At 42.5% G+C, this 26,568-nt stretch overlaps 2 protein-coding genes across 3 annotated transcripts; one reads left to right on the top strand and one right to left on the bottom strand.

Annotated features, from left to right (window-relative positions):
* Positions 1-157: 157 nt before the first annotated feature.
* Positions 158-21,370, bottom strand: LOC146175460 (uncharacterized). 2 transcript variants are annotated; one of them, XM_084581835.1, is made up of 7 exons: positions 20,742-21,370; positions 15,855-15,997; positions 14,041-14,220; positions 11,654-11,717; positions 9,891-9,994; positions 9,280-9,374; positions 158-2,572 (listed from the first exon to the last, which is right to left on the bottom strand). In XM_084581835.1, exons 1-7 carry the CDS (start codon positions 21,009-21,011, stop codon positions 2,496-2,498), a joined length of 933 nt encoding a protein of 310 aa, XP_084437961.1. In that variant the 5' UTR covers positions 21,012-21,370; the 3' UTR covers positions 158-2,495. The 2 variants fall into 2 exon arrangements, with proteins under 2 accessions (XP_084437961.1, XP_084437962.1); XM_084581836.1 differs by having other exon boundaries at positions 15,855-15,994.
* Positions 21,371-21,575: 205 nt separating this feature from the next.
* Positions 21,576-23,238, top strand: mRpS18A (mitochondrial ribosomal protein S18A). The gene is made up of 4 exons (XM_084581834.1): positions 21,576-21,687; positions 21,754-21,896; positions 21,958-22,081; positions 22,908-23,238. Exons 1-4 carry the CDS (start codon positions 21,582-21,584, stop codon positions 23,048-23,050), a joined length of 516 nt encoding a protein of 171 aa, XP_084437960.1. The 5' UTR covers positions 21,576-21,581; the 3' UTR covers positions 23,051-23,238.
* The last annotated feature ends 3,330 nt before the right edge of the window (positions 23,239-26,568 follow it).

Genomic DNA, 26,568 nt, shown 5'->3' with positions numbered 1-26,568 from the left:
CGCTGTATAGACCGGCACGTAGACACATACCCCCTACATGTGCAGTGCACTCTGGATTTATATATATACTTTCATTTCGGTCACAGCTGTGACACAAGTGGGGAGTACAGTTTACCAGTCCAAGCTACTGACATTTATTAAAAAGTCCACACCTCTGAGCTGTGTTTGTAATGAGCGTTTATTGTGCAGTAATGCCAAGTCAGAAATGTCCAAATGGAACTGTTGAAATACCCAAATGGAACCAGTTGGAATCGTGTACCATTGAGTCCATTTGAAATGTTAAAAAACTAATTTTTCTATAGAAGTTCCAACAGGTCTAAGCAGGGCTAATCTCAAATCCAAATAGAACCAAATGAAACTGACTGCGCACCATTTGAATCCAAATAGAACTTGTAGGAACCAAATTTTTTTTTTTTTTCGACTGGGTGGATGCACACCTAGCAAAGCTAGCAGTAAGCACATAAGCCCCAGTACATAAAGTAGCACAAGTAATGTTTCGTGGCAGATAACTGTCTTGCATTTGCTCAGCAAGCCATATCACAACAAATTCTCTCTCTCAAAGGGATTACCAGCTATTTTTAAATAGGCAGTATGGATTCTGATGAAGGGGGATTTCTAATCTAAACGAGGTCTCTGAAAAGACTCTCCAAATACGAGTCTGTGGCACTCTAATTTTTCTATAGTTCATGCAGAAGTGAAAATAAAATTTCCAATGCTAATGAATTTTCTTCCATTGTGGCCATTTTTTTTTAACGGCCATTGTTCATGGTGTGGCAAACAATGGCCTTCGAGTTTTCAGACAAACATGCACGAGCATGATTGTCCCCATATTAGGAGCGATTATCCAGATATATTAAAGTGACAAAAAAAGAAGACAAAATATACTCGTGATTGCTTGTGTCTAAGGTCAAGGTATAACCACACAAGCGTGCAGCCAAAATGGACTTTTTAAGTATAAGTGAGCATACTTTCTTCGAATTTCTTTCTACACACCCTTCCAATGGGTGCTTTCTTGTTTTTCCTCCACACAGCTTACTGTGCTGTAGTATACACCTGGCTTACAAGCACAGTTTAAATGTTAGTGCTGTTAATCCAAAGACCAGGCGCTCTGCATGCACCGGCTTGAGAGGCCCATAATGCCTGCCCCTGAAGACATTTCAAGCTTGACGCAGAAGTATGAATAAATTTCCAGAGTATAAATGCAATGTTTCCTTTCATATTGCTCCATCTGTACACAGACTGGCAAACATTATGCAAGGAGACAAAAAAAAATAAAATAAAAGGCATAACATTCACCCTAATAGAAACTGGCAGCTGCGGTGGGTAGTACACACTGGTGCACTTCACAAAAAATGTTTGACAGAGGAGGAGCAATAAAAATTGGAAGGGAATATGTGTGCTGTTCATTTACATCGCAAACATTAATTACTTACATCCCTAATATCCATTAGTTTGGGCATTCAAAAGAGAATATATGTAGTATATCCCAGCTGCAGCAACTTTTCAATGGTGGTGACAAGTAAGGCTCCCAAGTACTGCACGATGTCGGTGCATATTAAAAATTCCCAGGTGGTGGACCGGAGCCCTCTACTATGGCGTCTGTCAACTTGATTCACTCTGGGATGTTAAATCCCACAAAGCAAACCAATGTACCTTACCAGAGTAAATTGGTTGCTGAATTGCACTAATTGATGGACAATTTTCACTACGTTTTACACCATTTGAAAAGTGCAGGCAGCACAAGGGTGCGACACTTGCCATCCAGACCAAGGGCAAATATTTTGTACTTGAGCATTCTCTTTTCACAAATCTGGTCATGCAGACCTGTTGCTCCACTGAAGTTTTACCCCACACATACAGCAACGCAATAGGCTTCTTATGTGGTGCTGCATACACCATTGGCCATCAGGATTAATGACTTTATGTGTAAAGTTACATACTCGATAAATGAAAGCCAACTTTAAATGTTCTCATAGTCAAATGGCTATAGACAATTACATATGTTATTACAAATGCAAAATACACAGTACACATAGAGAACTTGAGAGAGGTATGGACAGACCATCCCTTTAATAAAGCACCAATGCACTTCCTGCTTCACCTTACAACGTAAAACAGTAGCACTAACAAAATTTCAACACTGCTTGAAGTGATTCTACACAAACTGAATGTGAAGTGAAAACAGAATATAAAACAAGAAAAGTCCTTTCACGGCATTTGCAACAATGTTAAACACATGATATTTTCACGACATCTGCATCAATGTTGAACATACGAAAAAAGAACCAAAAAATTTTACGCATGAAACTGTAAAAGGGCTCCTGCCAAGTCTGTAACAGCACAGATTTTGTGTCCGCCATATGGCAACACATGCCTCATGAGAGCACAGCACAGTTCTTTGCAGGTGTGACCTTGGAGGGCATCATGAGAGGGATTTAGATGATGCGCGATAATGATGCAGCTAACAAAGTCCACTCATAAATAACAAGCACTGGTCACTGCTTGCGGAAGCCCTTCAATATCGGGTAGATGTTGTCAAACGCTTCGTAGATCTCCGACCTCACTTTTGCACCTGCGCAGAAATTGAATTTTAATGGTTATTTTCAAACTTCACACAAAAATGTATTTGAGAGCAAGTTCACAAGGTGAGCATGTGTCAGAATTAACAGCTGCTGTAAGCACACTAATGCAAACAGCCTCTGCAAATATGCAAAATGGCACTGCAGATATTGTTGAAATGGGGCACTACCGATACCCAATAACAATTATCTGAGCACTGCTATGCCTGCCTGTTCCCAACAGAAGTGTCGGTAACGACAATGAACTCCAGCCCAAAGGTGGACACAAGCTTTGCTAACTCAGGTAAGATGGCCCTGATGGGAGGCACACAGCAAAACCCCTTGGGGCTCTCTGCATGCCTGTCTTTTCCACTTCAACTGTATTCATCTCTTTAAAACACAAGATGCACTGCATTGCTGAGAAAAGTAGAAGGGCAACAGTCAACAGAAGTAAAGAGGCAGTACCACAAATGACAAGATTAGAAGAAAAGAAGGAAGAGGAAACAAAAATTTCCGGAGCTTAGCTTTGGGTATGAGGTCAGCCAGGTGCTCCCCTATATGCCTATTGCTTATGTGGCTAAGCGTCACACACAACACTCATGGCAGCCAACTATCACTGACACTAGCTTGACCTCACAAGCTGAACGTCACAAGATGACAAAGAATACTTGCTTTTTTTTCATTGACGTGTGCGTGCATGCGTGTGCATGTGCCTGTATTGTTATGATTTCATTAATCATACCACTTGTTTTATCTCTGATTTGCACTAAAATGCCATTCTTGCAAACTACTTTTTAAGCCCCTAAAGCATATTTTCTTTACAGAAATTTGAGCAAAAATGATCCTTCGGTACCTAAGCCATCATTTGTCAGCTAGACAAAAATGTGTGTTACATAAGACCTGCTGGATACAAACAAGACCTAGGGAGCCAGAAAACGACATGTGACAAGATGGACTCGTCAGGAGCCACAAACGACAGTTGGCTTCTGACAAGTCTGGCTTCTCCAAGCATGCTACCTTCTTGTTTTATGAACACCACCAAAGACTGTGAGAATTGTTATGGCCCAGATATCTGATTATTCTGCAAGTGCCTGAGCTTGTTCGGGCTCAGCATTCATGCTAACTTCAAGACAAAGCCAGCACACTTCCAACAGAGTCACCAAGATAAACAATACTGAGTGTAATGCAACATACACACTGAATCCATGCATTTACAGACAGTGATTACAGGGAGAAAAGTAACCACACATAAATAAGGAACACTGCCTAGAAAAGTGCAGCCATATATGGCTAAGTGCTACAAGCCTGGCTACAAATTATTCTCTCGTTGGGCTTGCAGACATGACCTTTGCAAACAAACGATAATGTATGGACTGCTTTTACGCAGTGCAAAATTAGGAAAACTTCCCACCCCATCTCATTAAAACAAAATCAAGTGCATGCTACACGTAAGATGCCCAAGTAAAGCTACACAGTTCTGCCAACTGAAATGGTGGTCACACCATCAGCTCTTTGAGAAAAAAGAATTGGAAAAAAAAAAAAAAAAAGCCAATAGGCACTTCGCATTCCTACCAACATGTGGTCAAAGCATACTAGATGATAAAGCTACACCATAAAGCAAGCATAAAACAAAGGACTCAAGCAACAACAAAGCTTCATGGGAAGTGCAGAGTCGCAACTGAAATTTTATCATGACCAAGCAGAAATATACATCCAGAGATTGCATGTGCTGAACGGCCTAAATATGGCAGAGGTAATATCCGGAATTACAGGCAAGTTCGACCTTGGTGAGCCAAATGAAGCTGGGCAGAGGCTAGTAGAGTTTTGTCAAGAAAACAAACTGACCATAGTGAATACTCATTTTCAACAGCACAAGAGGTGCCTGTACACATGGACTTCACCGGACGGTCTGTACAGGAATCAGATTGATTATATTCTTTGCTGGCAGAGATGGAGAAGCGCTATACAAGCAGTAAAAACAAGGCCTGGGGCCAATTCCGGCACCGATCATCAGCTTCTTGTTGCCAAATGTAAGCTTCGATTGAGGAAAACGCAGAAAACTAGAAGGCCTTTCAGGTATGATCTGGATCAAATTCCATCAGAATATGCTGTGGAAGTGAGGAATCGATTTCAAGAATTAGATCTAGAAGACAAAGAGCCTGAAGAGATGTGGACTGATGTTCGTAATATAATACAAGAAGTTGCTACTAAGGTAGTTCCAAAGCAAAAGAAATGCAAGAAAGCAAACTGGTTATCTGAAGAGGCTTTGCAAATAGCTGAGGAAAGGAGGATGGCAAAAGTTATGGGGGAAAGAGAAAGATACAAGGTTCTCAATGTGGATTTTCAGAAAATAGCAAGAAGAGATAAGAATGCCTTCCTGAACATACAGTGCCAAGCAGTTGAGGACAACAGCCAATTGAGGAACACAAGAGCTCTGTATAACACAATCAAAGATATCAAAGGAAGCTTCTGTGCTAATTTGGGCGTGATAAAGGACAAACGAGGCAGGGACTTCACGGAAGCCTCAGAGATAAAAAAGAGGTGGCAGGAATACACTGAAGAACTGTACAAGGACCCGGATGTGCAAACCCAACATAAGACTGTTGTGATTACTGATCTCGAGCCGGGCATCCTGAAGAGTGAAGTTGAATGGGCCTTAGCCAACCTTGCTAAGAACAAAGCTAGCGGAATTGATGGCATTCCAGCTGAGTTGCTTCAAAACCTCAACCATGACGACGCTATTAACGTTCTGTATACATTATGTCAGCAAATTTGGACAACCCTGCAGTGGCCACAGGATTGGAGGAGGATTGGAGGAGGTCAGTTTACATCCCCATTCCAAAGAAAGGCAGTGCCAAAGATTGTTCCAACTACCGCACGATCGCGCTTATTTCGCATGCTAGCAAGGTGATGCCGAAAATCCTCCAAGGTAGGCTGCAGCAGTATGTGGATCGGGAGCTTCCGGATGTGCAAGCTGGGTTTCGCAAGGGCAGAGGAACTAGAGACCAAATTGCCAACATTCGCTGGATTATGGAAAAAAGCAATAGAGTTCCAGAAACCCATTTACTTCTGCTTTATTGATTATGTGAAAGCATTTGACTGCGTAGATCACAGCAGATTGTGGCAAGCTCTCCAAGAGATTGGAGTTCCAAATCACCTCATATGTCTACTCAGGAACCTGTATGAAGGACAAGAGGCCACAGTGAGAACTGGGCATGATCTTACTGATTGGTTTCTGATTGAGAAAGGAGTGAGACAAGGCTGCATACTGTCGCCCTGCCTATTTAACCTATATGCTGAGTGCATCATGAGGAAGGCCGGTCTGGACGAGTCTTCAGCTGGAGTGAAGATTGCTGGGAAACGTATCAACAACCTTAGATATGCGGATGATACCACTTTAATGGCAGAAAGTGAAGTGAGACAATCAAAGATATCACTCAAGAGACTTCTGATGCGCGTACAAGAAGAGAGTGAGAAGTTTGGGCTTAAACTGAACATTAAAAAGACAAAGATTATGGCGTCTTGCCTCATCACGTCCTGGAGTATCAAAGGACAAGAAGTGGAAGCTGTGACAGATTTTCTCTTCTTGGGCTCCAAGATTACCCCGGAAGGAGACTGCAGCCATGAAATTAGGAGACACCTGCTTCTGGGAAAAAGAGCCATGGCTAGCCTTGACCGCCTAGTAAAGAGCAGAGACATTACACTGCCAACCAAGATCCGTATAACTCGTGCTATGGTCTTTCCAGCTGTGATGTATGGATGCGAGAGTTGGACTGTGAAGAAGGCTGACCGCCGAAGAATTGATGCGTTTGAATTGTGGTGCTGGCAGAGACTCTTGAGAATTCCTTGGACGACCAGAAGATCAAATCAGTCGATATTGTCGACCATAAACCCTGACTGCTCATTGGAGGGTCAAATTCTAAAGTTAAAGCTCAGCTACTTTGGTCATTGAGAAGAGAGGAGTCGCTGGAGAAAGATTTGATGTTGGGAAAGGTTGAGGGTCACCGGAGAAGGGGTAGGCAGCGAATGCGATGGTTAGATGGCATCCTCGAGGCGCTGCAGATGAAGTTATGTGATGTTAGGAAGATAGTGAGAGACCGGAAAGCGTGCCGTGATATGGTCCATAGGGTCACGAAGAGTCGGACACGACTGAACGACTGAACAGAACTCAATCAACAAAAGAACTTAAGTTATGCTGCATGCATGTAAAAAAGCTACATCTCCACTAGCAATGGAACCTTAAATACACCATTCTACACAATGGCAAAAAAATAAATAAATAAGAAACACACACACAAAAAAGAAAAGCAACGAACCAGCTCCCCACTACCTTAATACAGCACACAAGGCAGCTCTAAGACGCCTTCATCAACATCAGCCTAATTATAATCCACCAGACGATACTGCCACTTAGTCCTCTAGACTGCCCAACTGACTCCATGCTTACTCCACCGAGTTTACTTTCTCTATCCTTGTATCACCCAGGTGTGGGGTGCACATATAGTACTCTTCAAAACAGAATCAAATACGAATCGTAAAGGCTTGTTGTCAAATTGAACACAATTATTGCTGCAAAAAGTGAATCGAATACGAAGTGAATATGAGTCTGATTTACAAGGTTTAACATCTTGGGCTATGAGGAACATCGTAGAAGAGGGCTCTGGAAGTGTTAGCTGCCTGGGGTTAAGCATTCACTAGATGCTGCAGAATACATGGGCACTTTGCTTTCTACCTCTATGGAAAAGCAACCGCCGCGGCTGGGATTCGCTCCCGTGTCCTTGGTTCAGCAGTCCAGCATCCTAATCACTGAGCCATCGCAGAGGGGCTAAATATAAGCGATCCTACAAGTATTCGGTACTATTGGGCATATATTTGTATAGGACAAATAACTGTGCGAAGCCTATAGGAGGTAGCAGTGTAGCAGCGGTATGCCACTACACATGAAATACAGTAAACCCTCATTAATTCAGCCTTCAAGGGACCAGACAAAATTTTGAATTAAACGAAAGTCTGAATGGAACTGAAAAATATTGCCGAAAACCACTTGCATTGCAGTAATTTTATCTAATGAACACCTGTGTGATACCTGACTTTGAGGCAAAACCCAAGAGAGAACGACAGTGTTTTGTCAAATTCTTCGCTTTGTGTACACTACCAGGAATGTTGAAGATGTGCTCCAAATTCATAAAGGCTTCTGCTACCCTACTCGCAGTGAAATGCAGTAGCAGTGATGCCCCTTCACAAATTTACCCTGTCATGTTTTGAGAATGCTTCCCTGCAGTCTACCTGGTGAAACACTGTTGTGAAGCGCACAGTGCGGTGAAACGGCACTTGCCCATAGCGCAGCTTCAGCATACTAGAAGAAGCATGTGGATGCGTGCAAGAGATATATACGTAGGCATTAAGGCAGCGAGACACCACCCCAAAATAAAAATTAAGAAAGAGTGACAAGTCAAGCAGCGTCCACAACGGCATGACTGGCCAATGCGCGTGCCGGTCGCAGCTGTAGGGTGACGTCAGGTTAAGGAATGCGAAACCGAAACAGAGTGACTAAGGTATACGTTTCCGAAGTGGGGGACTTGCATCATTATTGTGCCTCTCATAATACACACAGAGTGTGCAAGCACCACTGTTGCATGCAATTCAGGCTCAGGGAGATCTATTTGGATGATCACTGGCTGTGTGGGTCGTAACTCGACGCGATTACCCATTTGCACTAAGTGGACCAAGCCTGCTATGTCTTAATTTGGTAACTATAGCATTCAACCCCACAGACCTACATGGGTGTTGGCCAGTACGGCACTCCTAAGTTGTATTATCCGAATTACTGGGTTTCGAGATTTTAGTGTAATTGTGGCTGCTAAAAGATGCAACACTCATCTCTACTGTAGGATATGCAACATGAAATCAGTACACTAGCTCCATGATCACCCCAGCATAAGCATAAGAAAATTACCTCCTATTACTCGTAACTGCATAAATTAGTGTGGGCAAGAAAAATGAAAGAAAAACAACACTGCCCATCCCGCACTTCCAAATCGTAACTACAGCAAGTATACTAGTGCCACATCTGAGCAGAAAAGAGGAGTAAGAGCTACGCATGAAACACGCACTCCAAGATGCGGCAGGGTTTGCTAAACCTGCTCATTATTTACCCAATCTTGGAGGCCCTATGTGAGCTTTACAACCACCGCCACACTAATTAACTGTATCATGGCACTGAATTTCGCTACTCCTGCAGACAAATTGTGGTAGCATGTCGAGTGTCTCGAGAGCACACTGTTTTTGAAACAGCCAAAGAAGAAAACTATGTTGAGTCTAACTCAAACGTTATGCCAATTATTTGAAAACTAGTATTGAAAACTTAAGAATGTATTCAACGCTTGCAATTTTGGATGTGAACTACATATTTGATTTGCTAATTCAAAGGTTTCAAATATTTAACCCCCCCCCCCATGAAATTAGAATTATAAGAATGCCTAAAAACTGACGAGGCAATCAAAAATATACACGGTGATGAATCCAGCATTCAGCAAGCCTTGGCATGATGCAGCCAAAAATACACCTTGATACTACATGCTTTCATGTGTCACCAGGAACATATAAAACGCACCCTCAGACAACAAGCAAGAACTTCAACATTACCAATGCACATGGCACAATAATCATTCTTTGTTCCTAAAACACATCCTTCAGCTTGCATGGCGCACCGCCTATTTACCTGTCAGTACAACTTTCCCTGACACAAAGATGAGCAGGACGATGCGGGGCTTCACCATCCGGTAGATGAGTCCAGGGAAAAGCTCAGGCTCATAGCTGTAAAACAGAGATAGATGATCACAGCTATAAGATGAGAGCAGCAGACCGTGCCTACAGCTATAAACGCTGAAATGCCATGCCACAGGAGCAAATAAATGCATAAGTGCCCTTGTATGGTCCAAACACAGAGGGACTTTTTAGCATAGGAATAAGTGATAAGTGGTTCACGTTGTAAAAGCAAAGAAGAAGCAATGAAAGTTGGTACTCATCCATTAATGTCAAAAACAAAGCAAAAGATAACAACCAGGAAAAAAGAAAAAAAAAAAAAAGACAGGAGATGGGCACTGCAAAATTGCCTGCAAATCTGCAACACTCATGCTTCCATTTGTGTTCTTGCCTCCCACATCACCTTTTGAGAGAGCCGGGCGCCGGGCCGGGGGACGCTTGTACCCATCATATCAATATAAACAAAGTGAAATGAAATGAAAAGGTCAAGAATGCACCCCTACAGGAAACCCAGCAGGTCTCATGCCTTCGAAGAATGACTGGCGAGGGCGCAGGCAAGACACTGACCTTGAGAACTGGCTATGCGTCAGAACGAGGCCTTCGAGACGTATGGGAAACCGAACATCACAGCTGCCCACCATGTTCTGGATCTTGAAGTCGAGGAATTTTGCCTGTAAAAAGGTTTGCAAATATATACAACAAAGCTTGGGTTAAAGGGTCAGTGTGCACCACACCATCCAATTTTGAAGCGTGAGCTGTTCATTTCTCAACTGATTAGACAGTTTCACACCATCCTCAACACAGACCTCTGCTGTGAGCCAGTGACAGCACAGCATGCCAATAGTACAACGGCAGTAGGCTGATGCTTCCATGGCATACAAGACAACACGTGTTGGGGGTGAATGAACTTTAGCCCTACAACCATAGCTAAAGTTTATATGCTTGTGTTATGTGCTCATAACCACCCTGATGAGTTTTTTGTTCCTAGCAAAAACCAATTTTCTGGCCCTATGTATATATGTTAATGTTTGTTTCCCAGCAAAAAGGAAAAAAAGAAATGGAAGTGAGGGGGGGGGGGGGGATTTATTGTGGAGAAAATTAACAAAAAATATATATATTTTTTTTTACTCTACCACTCAATTAGGTCTTGTGATGTCAATGATGGAAAGGGCTCACAGATCACCCGAGAGACCCATGAACAAGAATGAAGTGCTAATATTGCTTGTTAAGATGGACGGTGTGGCAGCAACAGCAATAGTTTGTTTCTCGACCCTTTTCTATATATTAGAATACAACTTAAGAAAAAAAAATCTACACCAGTTGGTAAAAGCATGTTAGTGCCCACAGCATCCTGCATTACAGCACTGATCATTGAAAGCAGTAGACAAAATCAACCTCTTGACAATACAAATAAGCCAGAGACATAAAAATGGTTTACCCAATATTTTCGTCTGGTGGCTAGTTTTCTGTGTAGCCACAGTGGAATTCTGTGTGGCGATCACTGCAGACTTAAGTCATATCTGACTATACACAGCGCTTCCAATATTATGAGAGTAATATCCATGTCATTAAAGCATGGCAAACTATTGACTCAGGCCAACTCTCTTAATGGACTGTAAAGATCACAGTCCTGACCTCTCTTACTACAAGAACTAAATCTCCCAGCAAAACAATCTAAATTTTCAGAGGGCATAATGTTACCTGAGTCAGCAGTGAGATAACTTGCAATTTTGCTGCTGATTTATAACGTGCTTGAGTATGTGTGCGCAGTTATATTGTTCTAATGAATAATGTCAATTTAAGAGAAGTGAAACAAAACTAGGCCGCTGGGCTTATTTTAACAATGGCGGACCCCGATCGTTGTCATGCCTGCCATGCAATGAATGTTTGCAATGAATGTTTGAGGTACACAGGCACCACTGTAGCAAACAATTCAGGTTCTGGTAGGTTTGTTTAAAACTACTACTGGCTTTGCAGGTCTCACCTCGACACAACTCTTAACCGATGCGAGCCCGTCCAAGTCCGAATTAACGAGCATCTGATGCCATAGACTTACATGGGCATTGCCTGAGACCGTGCCTCTAGTTGGAATTACCTGAATTTCCAAACTGAGAGGGGTCGATAAAACAACATTCCACTAACTTAAAAACAAAGATGAGACCTTCTGAGAAATGTTGGTTACAATTTCACCCATTTTCTTCCTCCAGACACCGAAGTACTTAGGCATATTAGCAAGACAGCACTACACAACCATAAGCTGTTAACTATATATTATAACACTATTTTTCATGCAACAAAAATAAAAAGCAGAAGAGCAGAGAAGTACACACATCAAAACCCAACTTCTGAATGATCCGGGCATACTTTCTTGCTGCCAGCCTAGACTGCTCCTCACTGCAAATAATGATAAAATAAGACAGGAGGAGCATTAAGACACATGCTACGTTGTTGCTGCTACGTGTACCAGAGGTTTGCTAAGACACTGCGGTATTAAAGGAGTATGGACGCCAAATTTTGGTTGCATACTTTGTTAATGATACGTGAGGATTACTGTACACGGACCACCATTGGCAGTCGCTCAAAACCGCTAAGCAATTTGTAATTTTTTTTTTTCTCATCTGTTCCGGTTTCAAGAGCTGAGCAATGGTCACAATGTTAAATTTAAGTAGAGGTTAGGTGAGGGATAAAAGAAACTTAGATATAATAAGTGCGTTTTCACTAGTCGTGGTTCCTGTTCTGAAGCTGGCTGGCTTTTGCAAATACTAGGTAGTGAATCAGAACAATTAGGGCGCGACTATATTGAAGTTTTCCATCCTCACATAACCTATACTTTGACATTACAGCCATTCCTGGGCTGTTGAAGTAGAAACAGGTGAAAAAAATAAATAAATAGATTATAAATTATTTAGCAGCCACAGGCAAATAGCTTGGGGTGATCCATGTACAGTAATGTCTTACACAACATTGCAAATAACAGAACATACAAAGAAAAACTAGGCGTCCATACACCTTTGAGCCTATCACACTGCATATGCTAATCACCCATTAAGTACCTGAGCCATTACCAATACAGGTCTGTAAATACAATGTGGGGCTGTTGCCAAAAAGAGAAATCCCTGGAGCAACTACACATGAAAAAGAATACAGAATGAGCATGCAGTTTTAAAGTTTCAAAAAAAAGGAACATTTCTATTTCTCCTTGTATGCTTCTCCAACAAGCATATGTACTATTAAACCATTTTACAAATGCTGCTATGCATACTGAGTAAAATAGCATTCTGAAGGGCTCTACCAACTGTATGCATAACTCGCATTCAGCTTTATTAAAGGAAGTATGCTGCCAGGCTCTCTTCGAAAGTCTAAACATGTAGCAGTGACCTTGAGAATGACTGCAGAGGTCTAGCATAGATTCATGTGACTATATTCACGTTCAAGAGGCTACTACATTAAAATCTCACCATATTCAGATAAGAGATATAACGAAGAAATAGACATTCTCCCTGGACACCTCAATAGAAGACCAAATACCTGGTTTTAACAAAGCAGAATTTCTGCTATGATTGGTTACTATAATGAACACCAAGTGATCTTCACTGCCCATTTCATACTGAGTATATTTATATATAATGGTGCATAACAGCTCTATAGCCTTCCCGTGCTGAAATGTGAAATTATATCACTTAACTGGCTCTGTCGAACACTTTTCACGCTGTGAGTGGTGATCACATACAGCACTTCTTTGGACAATAGTCGGTGCCGATGCGACAAAATTTCGAAGTCAGTGTACCTATCTTTGCCAAAACCCTGAGTATGAGCCCCACTGAACGATGTTGCTCAGCACAGTCAGCTACAAATGCACTAGGCTTCTTACGGTCACATGGCATGACTGACACAAGTTTGTATGGAGTGTCTGACAGTCTTAACTGGCTCTGGTTATAAGTCCAAGATTACTGACTATTAAAGTATTGGAAAACAAAATCACAAGAAAACTTTTGTTGACCAGGTTGCATTGGGTATGAAAAAGTGTTAATTAAAGGACTTTGACGGGATGACAAGCATCCCATTGACAACCTCAACAAAAAGAAGCGGTCGCTAACACCATTGCCCACAGTGTGGAAATAACACGAAACTGAGATAATTTTTCTTTGAAACCCCGAGGCAAAGGGCCTTTCTGAAACTATCAGATGGTTCTTGGATGGCCTTCGTTCTGGCATACTATTTCTCCAGGAGATAGTGCTGCCATGCAGTGAAGCATTAAGGCAAGCATGCTGATGCTTTTTTATGCTGGGAAGAACTGAAATGGGCACTCACAATGGAATTGCAGCCATGAGACCTCGATTACCATGCCCTGTATCGGCCTTAGCGCTGAGAAAACAATGCTATTTCTGGATGGACCTCTCTTCCCGTCTTCTATGCCATTACTCTTCCAAGACTCGTGTACTAGATTCACATGCTCTGTTGGCACACCTATATTTGGTGGCATTTAAGACTCCCTCAGCACACACCAGCAACAGACTATGTTGTCCTTGGCCTATTTGGTGAGAGGAAGCCTATAGACATGCAACAGGTGCAGCCAAGGCCTTCTACAGCTAGAATGAAGCAACTACTGTAATGAAGAAACTGCAGCCCCTCTTTGACTTCACTATTACAATGTTCAACTTTACTTATTCCATACTAAGAGTGCCGCTGCAAACGTGAACAAGACAGAAGCAAGCACCTCTTGGCTCCAGTGCAGACCATCTTTCCCGAGCTGAAGATGAGAGCTGTTGTTCGGGGCTCTCGGATGCGCATGATGACAGCAGCAAAGCGCTTAGGGTTGTACTCCGCATTTCGAGCATGCAGGGCGATCTTCTTTAAGTCCAGCTTGCAGCCCAGATTCACTGTGGAGACTATATTCCTGCAGGAAGATATATTCATTTACTCCAGAATATTAACACAGGACTCACATTATGAGTCTAACAACGAAAAACATTGAGCAGATTCAAAGACAAGTAGTATACATGGTGCTTCACCAAAGACTCCTAGCAAACCTCAAACATAGATTCTTTTGAGTAGAAGGACAGCTTTCTTACTAGTCAGCTGCAGTCGCTACCAGCATTTTAGTTTTGGTGTAATGCATACATGGGTTAAATTTTTTTTGTGCTACAGTATCGACAAGACTTCTGTATTTCCAAAAACCTAAGAACTTTAGGCCAGACTCCAAAAACCTTCCCAGGCATCACACCACATGAGTGCCACCCCAAGTCATCCTGTGCTCGTGGTACTGGCTCACTCACCCTCTCATGCCAACTGTTCAAGCTGTGAAGAAAACAGCTGAGGAAATCTGCAAACACATCAAAGCTATGAAGAAAAGAGAGGGAGAGCTGAATAAACTTGAAATTGTGAAGAAAAGAGTAGAGGAAAGCCGTGAGGTCCTCTTCTATTGTTGCAAACTAGCAGCTGCTTGTGAAGTGTGTAACACAGTGCAACACTGTGGTGTGTAGCATGCCTAGCTTGTGCCAATTATCTGGCACAAACAGAATGGAGCATCGTGGCTCATGCCACTTGCGTTTGGTGCCGTGCGCATGCACAGACCAAATTTAGCTGACCCTCGGGCACGGTGGCACTTGGCGCAAGTGTGTTTGAAGCGCAGGCTTTATGTGGATATACCTAATGGCAAGCTACAAGGTCATTAAATGAGCCAGTTAGCTCTAATAGTTAAAAGGTTATTAACTGGAATTTAATAAACTAGCTTGCCAGATACCTTGTACATTTCTGATGCCCACCATGGCATACAGTATTATACAAAAGAAAATGCTCCATTAACTCAAAAATCTTATTTTTAAGAACTCATTAAGCCTTTTGCAGGTGTTGCCATTGCAAGCTACAGTGGTCGATTTTGTTGCTGAATGGTTAATGTAGATTCTCTCTCTAATACGAGTGGTTGATTTTGTTGCTGAATGGTTAGTGTATATTCTCTCTCTAATACGGGGTGTATTAGAGAGAGAATATACACTAACCATTCAGCAACAAAATCAACCACTGTAGCTTGCAACGTCAACACCGAGCTACTTCACCTACCAAGAAGAAAATTATTATTCAAGGAGTAGTCGTCAAACAGTAAACTTAATTGTTCTACGTCTAAAAAAAGAAAAAGAAAAAAAGTAAACAGTTAGACAAAAAGGTATTTTATCATTTTTAGACACTATATCTAGTGTCTAGGGTAACACTATATCTAGTGTCTATATCTAGGGTAACAAACTGGATTCCAAGGGAAGGAAAGTGTAGCAGGGGGCGGCAGAAAGTTAGGTGGGCGGATGAGGTTAAGAAGTTCGCAGGGGTCAAGCGGATGCAGCTAGCACAGAACCGGGTTAAGTGGAGAAATATGGGAGAGGCCTTCGCCCTGCAGTGGGTATAGTCAGGCTGATGATGATGATATCTAGTGCATTCAATGTAGATGGGAGATGAGAAGGTATGGCACAAGTGTTGGACGTCACTAGAAGAAGGCCAGTCATGAAAAAGGTCTATACACAAATAGTCAGCTTGACATACTGCAGCTGCGGTACAATGCCAGGGTCCGCTGATGCCGGTGTGATGGGTGTCATGGGCGGGCCCGGCGTAGAAGGGAAGATGCTTGCACTTGCCGAGTGAGGTGTTGACCCAGCACCAGTTGGAGTTGCGCCTGACGAGGACTGCTGCAGCAGAGGATGAACATGTGTCACGAGATGAAAACATTCACAAAATGATAACAGCTTGCCATTTCCTTCACTAATTAGACTTTGCATGAATGTTCGCTCAATACCCACAAAGTTTCACAAGCTATACATAAGTTCCACAATGACATGAGGAAAAACTCAACATGTTTCTAAAAACTTACCCAACGTTAAAAAGCAACATCCAAGTATAGATCCAGAATTTTTACACGACAGTGCTTACACAAGGTTGTGTTGTATGAATAGCATGCAAACTGCAGGGTTAACACAATTGCTACGCTGAGGGTCATGCTGTGCGACCACAAGTACTGGCTTAAATAAATGGGAAAGATTTTATTGTGAAGTTCTCTTTCTTAAGCCTCACAATGTAATCTGTCCAATGGCTGCATTATGGGACTCAGTATTCATGACTACAAAGAAAGAACAATGTGACCCATCAGGTCAAGGCTACTGTTGGTGATGACTAGAGACGTTGGGGTAGCTGCATACTTCATTACTTGTCCTCATCATGTCATCACACTACAGGTACACTCAATGAGAACCCCTTGTACTACTATGGGGAAGAGCAACAGACCCCATCAACTGCAAATCACCATTTTTGCTATTTTACTGCTTTCTGTAAGGTTATATGAAACAGAAAACTAAAACCTTACGTGATTTCCTGCAGTATACAGTGAACCCAAATTATGTCTTATAGCAACTGTGCAAAAAAAAAAGAAAAAAAAAAAAAAGAAAAAAAGAAAAAGCTAAAATCATGAAGAAAGAAATGGTAGTATGCAAACATCCCTCCATGACATGGGCAAACCTGAAAGCACACTGCCATGAATTTGCTCTGGTGGCAACATGATGGTTTAGAAGAAGTTCTACAGGGCACCCCTGTTTTCTGATTATTTTTTTAAACCTGTTAGATTCTGCGGCGTCTTCTGGTTACCACAAGCAGCTTCTTGGATGAGTGACAGATTTTTTATAAGGCACAACAAAAACTGGAGAAAACCTATGCTTTAAGGCTATGGTGCGACAACGCTAATGGCACCTGTCTCCCTTTCTGGATGTCAGGGCACTTTGCTACTCGTTTAATCGTTAGTCTCCTAATATGCTATCCCCACATGTAGCATACAGTTTCAAGCTATCAAAATAAGTGAAAGAACTTGACATAGATGCAAAACCCTGCTTGCATGCTCGCAATTTCAAAGTAATTAATAGCTTTCAGTTTTCTGTACAGCAGAAAATGCGGCGTTAGCACTATGTCAAGAAACCCATGCCACTCATGGATGTCCGAAATGAAAGTAACTGAAAATAGGACTTCTAATGTGAAATGAATATCACCGCATGTCTCACTGGTTTGACTTTATAAGCTAATTTAGGCTTATGTAAAGAAAATTTTCATGAACTGCAGCCAGGATTTCAATCCATGACCCTTCGGTTGCCCGCCAGGTATGCTACCAAACAACTAGGTCATGATAAAAAGGTTGTACAGCTCAGTGGAAGAAGCGGTTTATATGCGTGTCATGTGGTCTTGCACCTCTCCATCTGAAGTGGTGTTTTACGAATGTAGGCTAATGTGCATGCACCTAATAAGAGAGGTTCTAATTATGACAGTAGTATCAAGCAGCAAAGTGAATGTTGGGGTTTACCTTTGCTGGATGGATGGATAATGCTGAACCCTTTGAATTGGGCCGTGGTGGAACGTGACACCTAGCCATGAACAGTAATATATTTTGTACTTTCACTTACCTTGATTTTGGCCACCAATCAGATAACCTTCATTATTTCTACCCATAAGAAGTCTATACTTCCCCCATTGTCCTTAAATCACAATGCTTTGGCTAAATAAATCCTGTTGACTTGAGCTGTAGGGCGGAGCCCTTTACAGAAAAATTGTCAAGTGTTCGGCCATTTCCTCCTCTCCATATACACTGCATAACATGTCTATCTCTACTCTGTACAACTTAATCTGCAATCTCCTGTCCTAGCCTTGAACAACAATGAGCGGCCTATATCATGGATGTTTCCTTTGGCTATTTCCTGCTTGAATGTTCTGTGCATTTCCGGTGCTGATTTGGCCTGCATCCTTGTTTTCCACAGGCCCACCTCTGTTTCAGTACGAAAGCATTAATCCAGCCGTAGCTCATCCGCAAGTTTGTGTGATGCCTCCATGCCTAGTTGCCGTAGCAACATGATGTCAGCCATTGCTGAGCCACTGAAGTGGCGAGTGGGGCGATGGCATGCACAACAGATACCTCTGTGGCAGGTACCCCCCTTCCCTACTGCTTCTTGTGCACCATATGCTTGTACGGCACCAATAACTGACCTTCACCTGAAGCCAGCTTTGCCTTCTTTCATATTAAAACTCTGAAGCAATGACATATGTACCTCCAATTATATGCCATGAAATAAAGATGTTTAACACTTTGCCAAACTCTGCGCCAGTCTCTCAATGATAAATCATCAAGCAAAACTGTCAAGTGGCATCCATGGATCCTGAGAATGTGCCCAATTGACAAGAACTGAAGAGAAAAGTGAGAGGCAGAAGATAGCATAATTTGCCATAACACCAGGCGAACAGGCTGTGAGGCTAGAAGCTGACTCTAGTCAAAAGAATGTTTAACGCAATATTTAACTGGAATGTCATACCGATTTTGCATGACTATTGGTTTAACCATGCTTAAATCTGCCTTTATCCCTTTTCTTGACCGCTAAATTTTGACCGATCTTCCTACTTCTTAATGAAATAAAACAGCGCAAGGAACGGGACGAAACACGAAGGAAAGGAAACAAAGACACAGGCGCTGACCAACAACTAAAATTTTATTCCGAAGCAGGACACATATATAAGGTACAAAGAGGGGGGGTGTGGCCAAATGCGATCCTGCACATCACCGAAACAGTGTAGTCACTTCCTACTTCTCTCGAAATATTTGTCTGACAATTTTCTAGTTCGCTTCCACCATTCGTGCCACTATTTGTCATATACAGGCAACTGAAAACCTCCCTAGCCAACTGCTGCTCACGTTTATAGCAATCACTGCTCAAATTCTATCTTGGTACTAGCTTCCTTGCCCTCGAATGAAGGCTTTCCCAGGTCATGTTGTATCCAACTTGAGGCATTTCCACGTGCTCCCAAACCAAATGTACCTACCCAACACCGCCCAATTTCCAACCATGCTCTGACCTCTGATCTCCTACACGGGATCGCACTGGCAAAAGTCAGACTATGGACTATCGCCAATTTCCAGATCCCTTGTACCTATGGTTAAGAAGATAGTGAGAGACCGGAAAGCGTGGCGTGACATGGTCCATAGGGTCACGAAGAGTCGGACACGACTGAACGCCTGAACTGAACTGAACTGTACCTATGGTAATTCCACGGTGCCCTACTTTCGATGACAGCTGCATTCCTGCTATCTTCAACTGTTTTCATGATTCATGAGATTTTTCATGCTCCGTCAGATACACAGCTTCATTATTTACCCACATCCCAAGATACTTTGCAGAACCAGCATTGGAGTGCAATGCTTTGTGGCTCAGTGTTTTTCATTCGAAGGTGGCTTTCACAGTATAAACTGCCCCCCTTTTCGATTTCTTAGTGCACAAGCACTCTGGAGGACCATAGGCCCCTATCGTGGATGGATGGATGAAATATAAGAGCATCCCCTCTGACACGGGGTGGTGGCAGTTGCTACCATTCTCAGCTTTTTTTCCCCCGTTATATTTCTTTAATGTTGTTGTAAACCTGTCGTTTCTTTTAATAAATTTTTATTCCTTCTATTCTAATCTTACTTTCTGCTTTTCAGCCGTCAATCTATCCATCACTTTTTGCTAACTTCCACAGCAAATTCATTCACCTGACCACTGTTATTTCTAAACCCTAGGATCTCAGACAGAGTGTGCCTGCATCAGCATCCGGATGGATACTATTACATTCAGATATAAGATATTCAACAGTTTGAACGGATTTACTATGCACTTCTCATGTGTCATCTTCTTGATTAACAAGAGTGAGGTGTCAAGCTAGTTGGTACTGCATACCATTCAGTTGTTATTCAGCGTCTGTGTCTGTTTTTCGTCTCATTTCCAGCGCTGTTCTTTAGATATTCTTGATTAAATTTCTTTTCATAGCTGCATGTTCTAATGCACCCTGATCAAGCTTCAAAGAGTAGGGCACTGCCTCTTGAGTTATCAAAGAAATATTCCTTTCTGATTAATCTTTTCCATTCATTCGACCTAATTCTACACTTTCCTTCTTTTCCATTGAATTTAACCAGCTTTAACCTTTTGTCTTTACCTGCCATTTAAAGCTCTTTAATTTCCGCCCATGTATCTACATCGTTACTAATTAGTTTCCTAGTTCTTTTTCTCCATCGTAAGTCAATGCCTTTTAATTATTTTAGGTATAGGCATTTAAGTACTCAGCTGCCCACCAGCTACTGTACTATTTCTTCACGCGTTCCTCATACAGTATTTTATTCTGAGCTTCCCGTGCTTCGAAAGATGTGGGCACCACGTGCTGGTCGTCCAACAGCTCTCCGACTTATTTCTAACCTCTCACAATGCCAAAGGACGACAATGACGCCCAATTTTTTAGAGAACGGGGTCTTCTATCGCGTTGATGGTAGCGTGCACAGTAAGCACAGCGCGACCACGGGGCAATACAATCCCGACATCGACAGTGATTCCTTCCGTGTTCGTGCGGTGCGGCGGGTATGAGAAGAGCTGCAATGCTTACGTGAACATGACCGGCAGGCGTCTGTGGTTGCATGAGCGATTGCGGCGTGAGCCCCGTGCTCGCGGCGTAGGGCTGTATGACGCTCGCATTTCGTTGCTGCGCCGACGGCGACTGGTGCATGGGCGAATCATGCTGCTGAGGCTGAAGTGGGGACGGTTGGATCTGCCGCGCGAGCTGCTGAAGGTGCTGTTCCTCGACATTGTCAGCCTGAGCTGACACCGACAGTGGAGTGCCCAGGTTCAAGCTGAATACGGGGCTTGACATATCCATCTTGGCGCTTATGATGCTTTTTGCGGAAATGAAGTCTTTGTTTCACAGAAAGGGGCACTGTGTTCTGCCACGATAGCTCTCCTGAAAAACAGAATGCTGCCTTTTGCACGCGGATTAATCACTATCGGCACAAGTTGGCGATGCTGTGGAAGGATCAGAACATTGGTGCGCTGCAGAAATCATAGCGCAGGATGTGGGGCCTCGTGGCGGCAACACACGTGCACTGAACGTAAGTAATGAGCACGCAGAATGAACAGAACACCGTCGATACCGGCGAAGTAATTAGCACGCGGAATGAACAGTCAGATCGCCGCCGACCGCCGTCCGCCACTGACGACCTGACAACGTCGATGCCAAAAGCCGCTAAATCTATGCTTTAGTTGCGTATGTCAGTAAAAAATGAAAAAAAAAAGAATATAAATTTTTACGCCAGCGCAATAAAACACAAAGTACTTCATTTGTCCTCCCTCCAAAAAACATAAAATTTTGGACAATAAATGTTGGTGCATTGAATTTTTTTTTTTGATACCACGAAGCGGCTTTGCAATTTTAGTAGTAACCTCTGTGAAAATGGCGCTGTCCGCAAGCATGGGCCGAACTGCTGTGGGGCATCTCTTTCGTTGCACAGCGCTAACAAGGCAGTTAAGCACTGCTACAACGCTTCGCGTGAAAGAGAGTAAGAAGCCGCACCATACTGTTTAACCGCGTAAGTGACAGTTTCCCTGCCGCTTGGTTTTTGCAGTTCGAGAGTCTCAAGAAGGCAACACGACAGTGATCGAAGGCGTATTCGTGGATTCCCCCCGCAAAGGCCGGGTAATTGAACCTAAGCACACCAGTTCTGCTTGCCCATTATGCAGGCTAGGGCTAAAAAAGATCAACCACACGGTAAGTCAAATAACACAAACATAGACCTTAGTGTCCTAAACGAAGCACTGATCTCCACTAGGACGTGTTGATCCTGAGCCAGTTCATGGACTCTCAAGGAAACATGCTGCCTCGGGACGTCACAGGACTCTGCTCTAAACAGCACAGAATCGTCAGCGCTCTGCTCTACCAAGCGCAAAGAACAGGTACTTGGCCACCACGCAGCGGTGGCCGACGAGTCGCCTGCGAAGTTGGCTTCGCTGTTTGATAGCGGAACCTTGAGGAGAATGAGCATGCTGTACCAATGCCTTACGGTTACCGCGATGGGTGCAGGGTTTGTGCCGTGGTATATGAAAGTCGCCACCTGGATCTAAATCATTATTGGCTTACAGACCTGCCGTTCATTTGCTTGGTTAAAATGTGTATAGCAAGATGTCATGGAAATGCGTTTTCAGAGCGCCATCGCGTAGCACATCGTTGTGTGACCGGCACACAAGGTAACGTAGCTGCAGTGACATACGGCTAAAACTTGCGGATTGCACAAACTATCTGAAGTGCAGTCGAGAATTCTCCATCATAAGAATTAACCTCTCGCATAAGTGCCAGTCTAATTGCTCAATAGTAGATGCAGCTTGTGCTATATATGCACGCTCAGCACGTTTAGTGAAGCCAGTGATGCCAACATTAGGGCAAAGTGCAACATGCAAAAAACAAATCGCATTATAAAAAGGTATCCATTCTTTAAAGCTGCATTCGTTTGGATCACCTTGCGTATGCCGGGAAAGACTGGGTATTGCTGGTCTAGTGGATGTCCTGTTGCCAAAATTGGTGAAAGGTGCCAGTTAAAAAGCTGTCCTAGAATGGTGACCACATTGTCGGTGCAGTGCAGTGTCGGGTTAAGAGGACAGAGGATGTGGCTGAATTCTCGCTCATTAAGATTTGCAGCACTAAGCAGACTGAACTGGATAAGTTTGCGAAACCAGAGTTGCAGGTGGTCTTGTGGCAAACATGTTTATTTTCCTACACACCCAGGGCTCATCTATAAGGAGGAACATACCCCCAAGGAGCGGTGGCAAGAGTTGAACAACTACTTTGGTCGCACCAAACTCAAGATAGACTTTGGGAAGCCTCTGATTGACATTACGCAATACCTGAAAAAGCCTCCACAAGCGTGAAAAAGAAAATAGACTGAGAGCAAGTAGTGGTGATTTTTTTTTTATTGCCTTCAAACTTTCGTTTGGTGACAAGCATTTTGTGTACAGAAGACAAAAACATTTATATAACACAGCATGTAAAAACACTTGTACAACATTATGTCTTAAGTAGATGAGCTTGCAAATAAATACAATGAGAAATTGTAAAATGATAATTTTTCTTTCTCTTAAGCACTGGCGTGAACCCGTTCACAAAAACAGAGATTGTGACCACCTTCCATAATAACCACTAGTTGTAACCCTTATGCTCAACAACCTCCAAGTCTCACCACAAGAAAAAGAAGATCCCTAGAACAGTGCATAAAAGGTTGAATAAAATATTACAAAGCAATAGCCCTTGCAGTGATGAGTGTGTGTAAGCACTTGCTGCAACAGCTCCTTTTTTAACAAACCAGCTAGTAGTGCAAGAACATTCACGAAGAAAAGAGAAACAAATGCTTGAACAGCTCTGCATTAAAAAAAAAAAAATGTTGCAGAGTTTAAGAATCAATGTTTAAGCACATGTTCTCCAACCTGCTCAACAGAGCCAACAACCAGCACTGTTCATCATCTGATCTGCCCATATTTGTCACTGACCACAACCATACAACAGTACTTACTAACCAGCCATAGACAAAATTCACAAATATTAAGTGCAGTTGTAAGTAAAACAAGCATGTTTCAGCTCCTTGCATATTCCCTGTTGGAAAATGAAGATTGTTTATCCATGAAAATGTGCAGACTAGTGTCAACCACCAAAATACACATATTTTAGCTGAAAATTTCGATGAGGCAATGTCTGAAAAATGTTGGAAGCTATTAACATGCTCTGCTTACATTTAACCGCACCTTTAGTTTAATTAAACGACATATTGGCAATGCGACAACATTGGAAGCAGTTGATGTCTTTACATCCCATTTTTCATCATTCTTTAGTGGCTGCGTTTTGCAGACCCCTGCATGTCTGCGCACAACCAGACATATCTTCATGCCATCTAGTTGGTGGTTAGATGTTTCCCTGAAGGTGTGTAGAGGTGGTGACACAGACACAATGAGGACACATCGAAGCATATAGCTGTCGCTTCCAAACAGCCAAATGCCACATTTCGACAGATAACGCATTCTTTTGCCAATGAGACTTCCAATGCTATTGCATAAAAAAAAATAAAAATAAGGAAGTGCATCCTCTACACTGAGAACCTAGTCTTCCATGGCACCAGCATTTGCGTACTTGTTCCTTGACACCATCCCTTGACCGAAACTATTGGCATATCATTTGGTATTGAATGTTTCTGCATGGGGAGAAGCGGTGAGCACTGATGACAGCAGTTCTCCTAAACACTAAGTGGCAAATGAGGTGGCTACAGGATGACCAGTAATGGAAAAGGTGGTGTATGAAGGCCGCTAAGCTTCACCACTGCAAGGAACGCCCAAGTCCAGCAAACAACTAAAATGTGAATCATTTGCATTTTGCAGTAATACAGATGGGGACAACACTATGCACTAACCATTCAAAAGATAATTGTGTCAAGACAATGTATGTACACAAAAAAGCTTGAAAAAAAAAGGGGGGGGGATAATGGAAAGAGCATTTGCAAAACGTTTCACTTATGGTTATGTTCATGGCACATATCCACAACGTCCCCTGATTAAAATTGTTGAAAAGAAAGAAACAAAAGAGATATTTTAATAGCTTTGACTATGCTTCAATTCTTCCAGCTCATATCTACCACCAGTTCCAAAAATAGAAAGAAAGGAAGGCCAATACAATGATGACCTTCGCTTCTTTTGCAACAGGTGGAATGCCATTCGGACAAAGCCACTTCATCATGACACATTTGTCCTATACTCTTTATAACATTGTTAACATTGCTTGTAACACATGGCTGTCGTAAAGATAGCAGTCTTGCATTCTTACGCCAGCGAGGTTGTTTTGTAGTTGTGGCAGCAACAATGGCAAGTTGCATCTCAACATGATGCAACACTGCTGTTATTGATCACACAATCCTTCAGGCCAAATATTTTCTGAGCCACCACACTTCACTTTCACTGAAATAACATTTGTACATTAAAAATATCCTGTGCATGTAAACAACCGTAGCAAAACATCTTGCACCTTGAAAATGAGTCTTGCACCACTAACAGGGTTTCAAAACGTAATATAAATTGAAAACAAAATAAAATGGCAGTGGTGTGCATTCTTAACCACCGAAGGAACAGGGGAAAAGATGACGCTTCTAGTACTACAGGTGCCCAAATAACACTTTTTTTCTTGTTGCTAAAGTAATTGCAAAAAAAAAAAAAAAGAGGAGGGAGGGGGGCTAAGTAGCTGTACCGGTGGGATAGCAGATTATCATTACAGCAGAATTAACTAATCCAAACAGCAATACTTTCCAGAGACAGACTCTCACATCAAAGAAACAACATTTTGTTGACTTCATGTAATTTATAGGTGATTACAGAACTTCTATGCTGCCCCAACAACCGTAGGCCCCACTTACTTCATAGACTATATGACAAACATTTCAGCTGATGGCTTTTACGTGCAGTGCACTCTTTAGAATAAGCTTTTGTACTATAATGTACTGATAGTAATTCAAGGAGCCCTAACTTTAACAAGTCCTTTTCCACTGGTACTAGGAAAGTACTTAAAAACAATACCTTACTTACCTTACTTGTGCAGCCAATTCAAGGTGCAGTAGTCAAGACACTAGTGCTTATAGAAACAACACACTACTTTAAAAGAGTATGGTAAGGGTCATGCTACCCAACTAGATAGCTACTACAGCCTACACCAAATACCAAAATTTTCTGCGTTAAGGCAGCACGGCAAGTCTAAACAACATGTAGTGTAAAATGGCGTCGGGAGCTTGAAACCTGCTCCTCTGGTCTCGAGAAAAGCTAGCCCATAACAAGTTTCGTCACAGCTACAAGACCAGCACACACTTCTTTGTACCCGGTAGCAGCTTAATATTTTTAAAAGCTAATTTATGGCTGCAAGTGCAAATTTAAAATGCATAGAAATTGTGAAAGCACTGAATCAAAACAACAGGGAACCGGAAATTCAGCACGGCCTCCGTATAGAGTAGAATGTGTTACGCACACCTCGTGTGCCACAAACTCCATTGGGCAAAATGTTGGGCAAACTTTCATGGAAGTAGTTTAAATATTTAACCATTTATTCAAGAGCACTAGGGGATTGGCAGAAGGTGCTCAAAGTGACATGACCACACAGTTAAGTGATAAAAAAATGCAACGCTAGGGTAGCTAGCTAGCCTTAAACTGTGTACCTTTTCAATGTCTCCAGTATGGCCTCCTTCAAAGCACAGCTCTGCCGGCCTTGTCACACGTCCTCCACAGTATATGCAACACAACCGGTCTTTGGTTCATTGCAAAGATGAATTAAAAAGAAAACATACTCCACCTAAAACGCTGAAAAATGTGCTGCTTCAGAAACGCTTGAGTGTTGTAGAGAGCGAAAATTCAGCACCACCCTCATT

The sequence above is a fragment of the Amblyomma maculatum genome, chromosome 10, assembly GCF_055883805.1.
Source record: "Amblyomma maculatum isolate TAMU_Amacu chromosome 10, ASM5588380v1, whole genome shotgun sequence".
In the NCBI taxonomy this organism is placed as follows: Eukaryota; Metazoa; Arthropoda; class Arachnida; order Ixodida; family Ixodidae; genus Amblyomma; species Amblyomma maculatum.
The sequence above is the reverse complement of the archived record's forward strand: the minus strand, read 5'-3'. Positions and strand labels throughout refer to the sequence as shown.

Coding starts and splice junctions, on each gene's coding strand:
- LOC146175460 (XM_084581835.1), bottom strand. CDS start 21,011: ATGGATATGTCAAGCCCCGTATTCAGCTTGAACCTGGGCACTCCACTG. Junction 14,221..15,854: donor GGCATTGTACCGCAGCTGCA/GTATGTCAAGCT, acceptor ATCTTCCTGCAG/GAATATAGTCTCCACAGTGA. Junction 9,995..11,653: donor TTCAGAAGTTGGGTTTTGAT/GTGTGTACTTCT, acceptor ACCTTTTTACAG/GCAAAATTCCTCGACTTCAA.
- mRpS18A (XM_084581834.1), top strand. CDS start 21,582: ATGGCGCTGTCCGCAAGCATGGGCCGAACTGCTGTGGGGCATCTCTTT. Junction 21,688..21,753: donor AACGCTTCGCGTGAAAGAGA/GTAAGAAGCCGC, acceptor TGGTTTTTGCAG/TTCGAGAGTCTCAAGAAGGC. Junction 21,897..21,957: donor TAAAAAAGATCAACCACACG/GTAAGTCAAATA, acceptor GATCTCCACTAG/GACGTGTTGATCCTGAGCCA.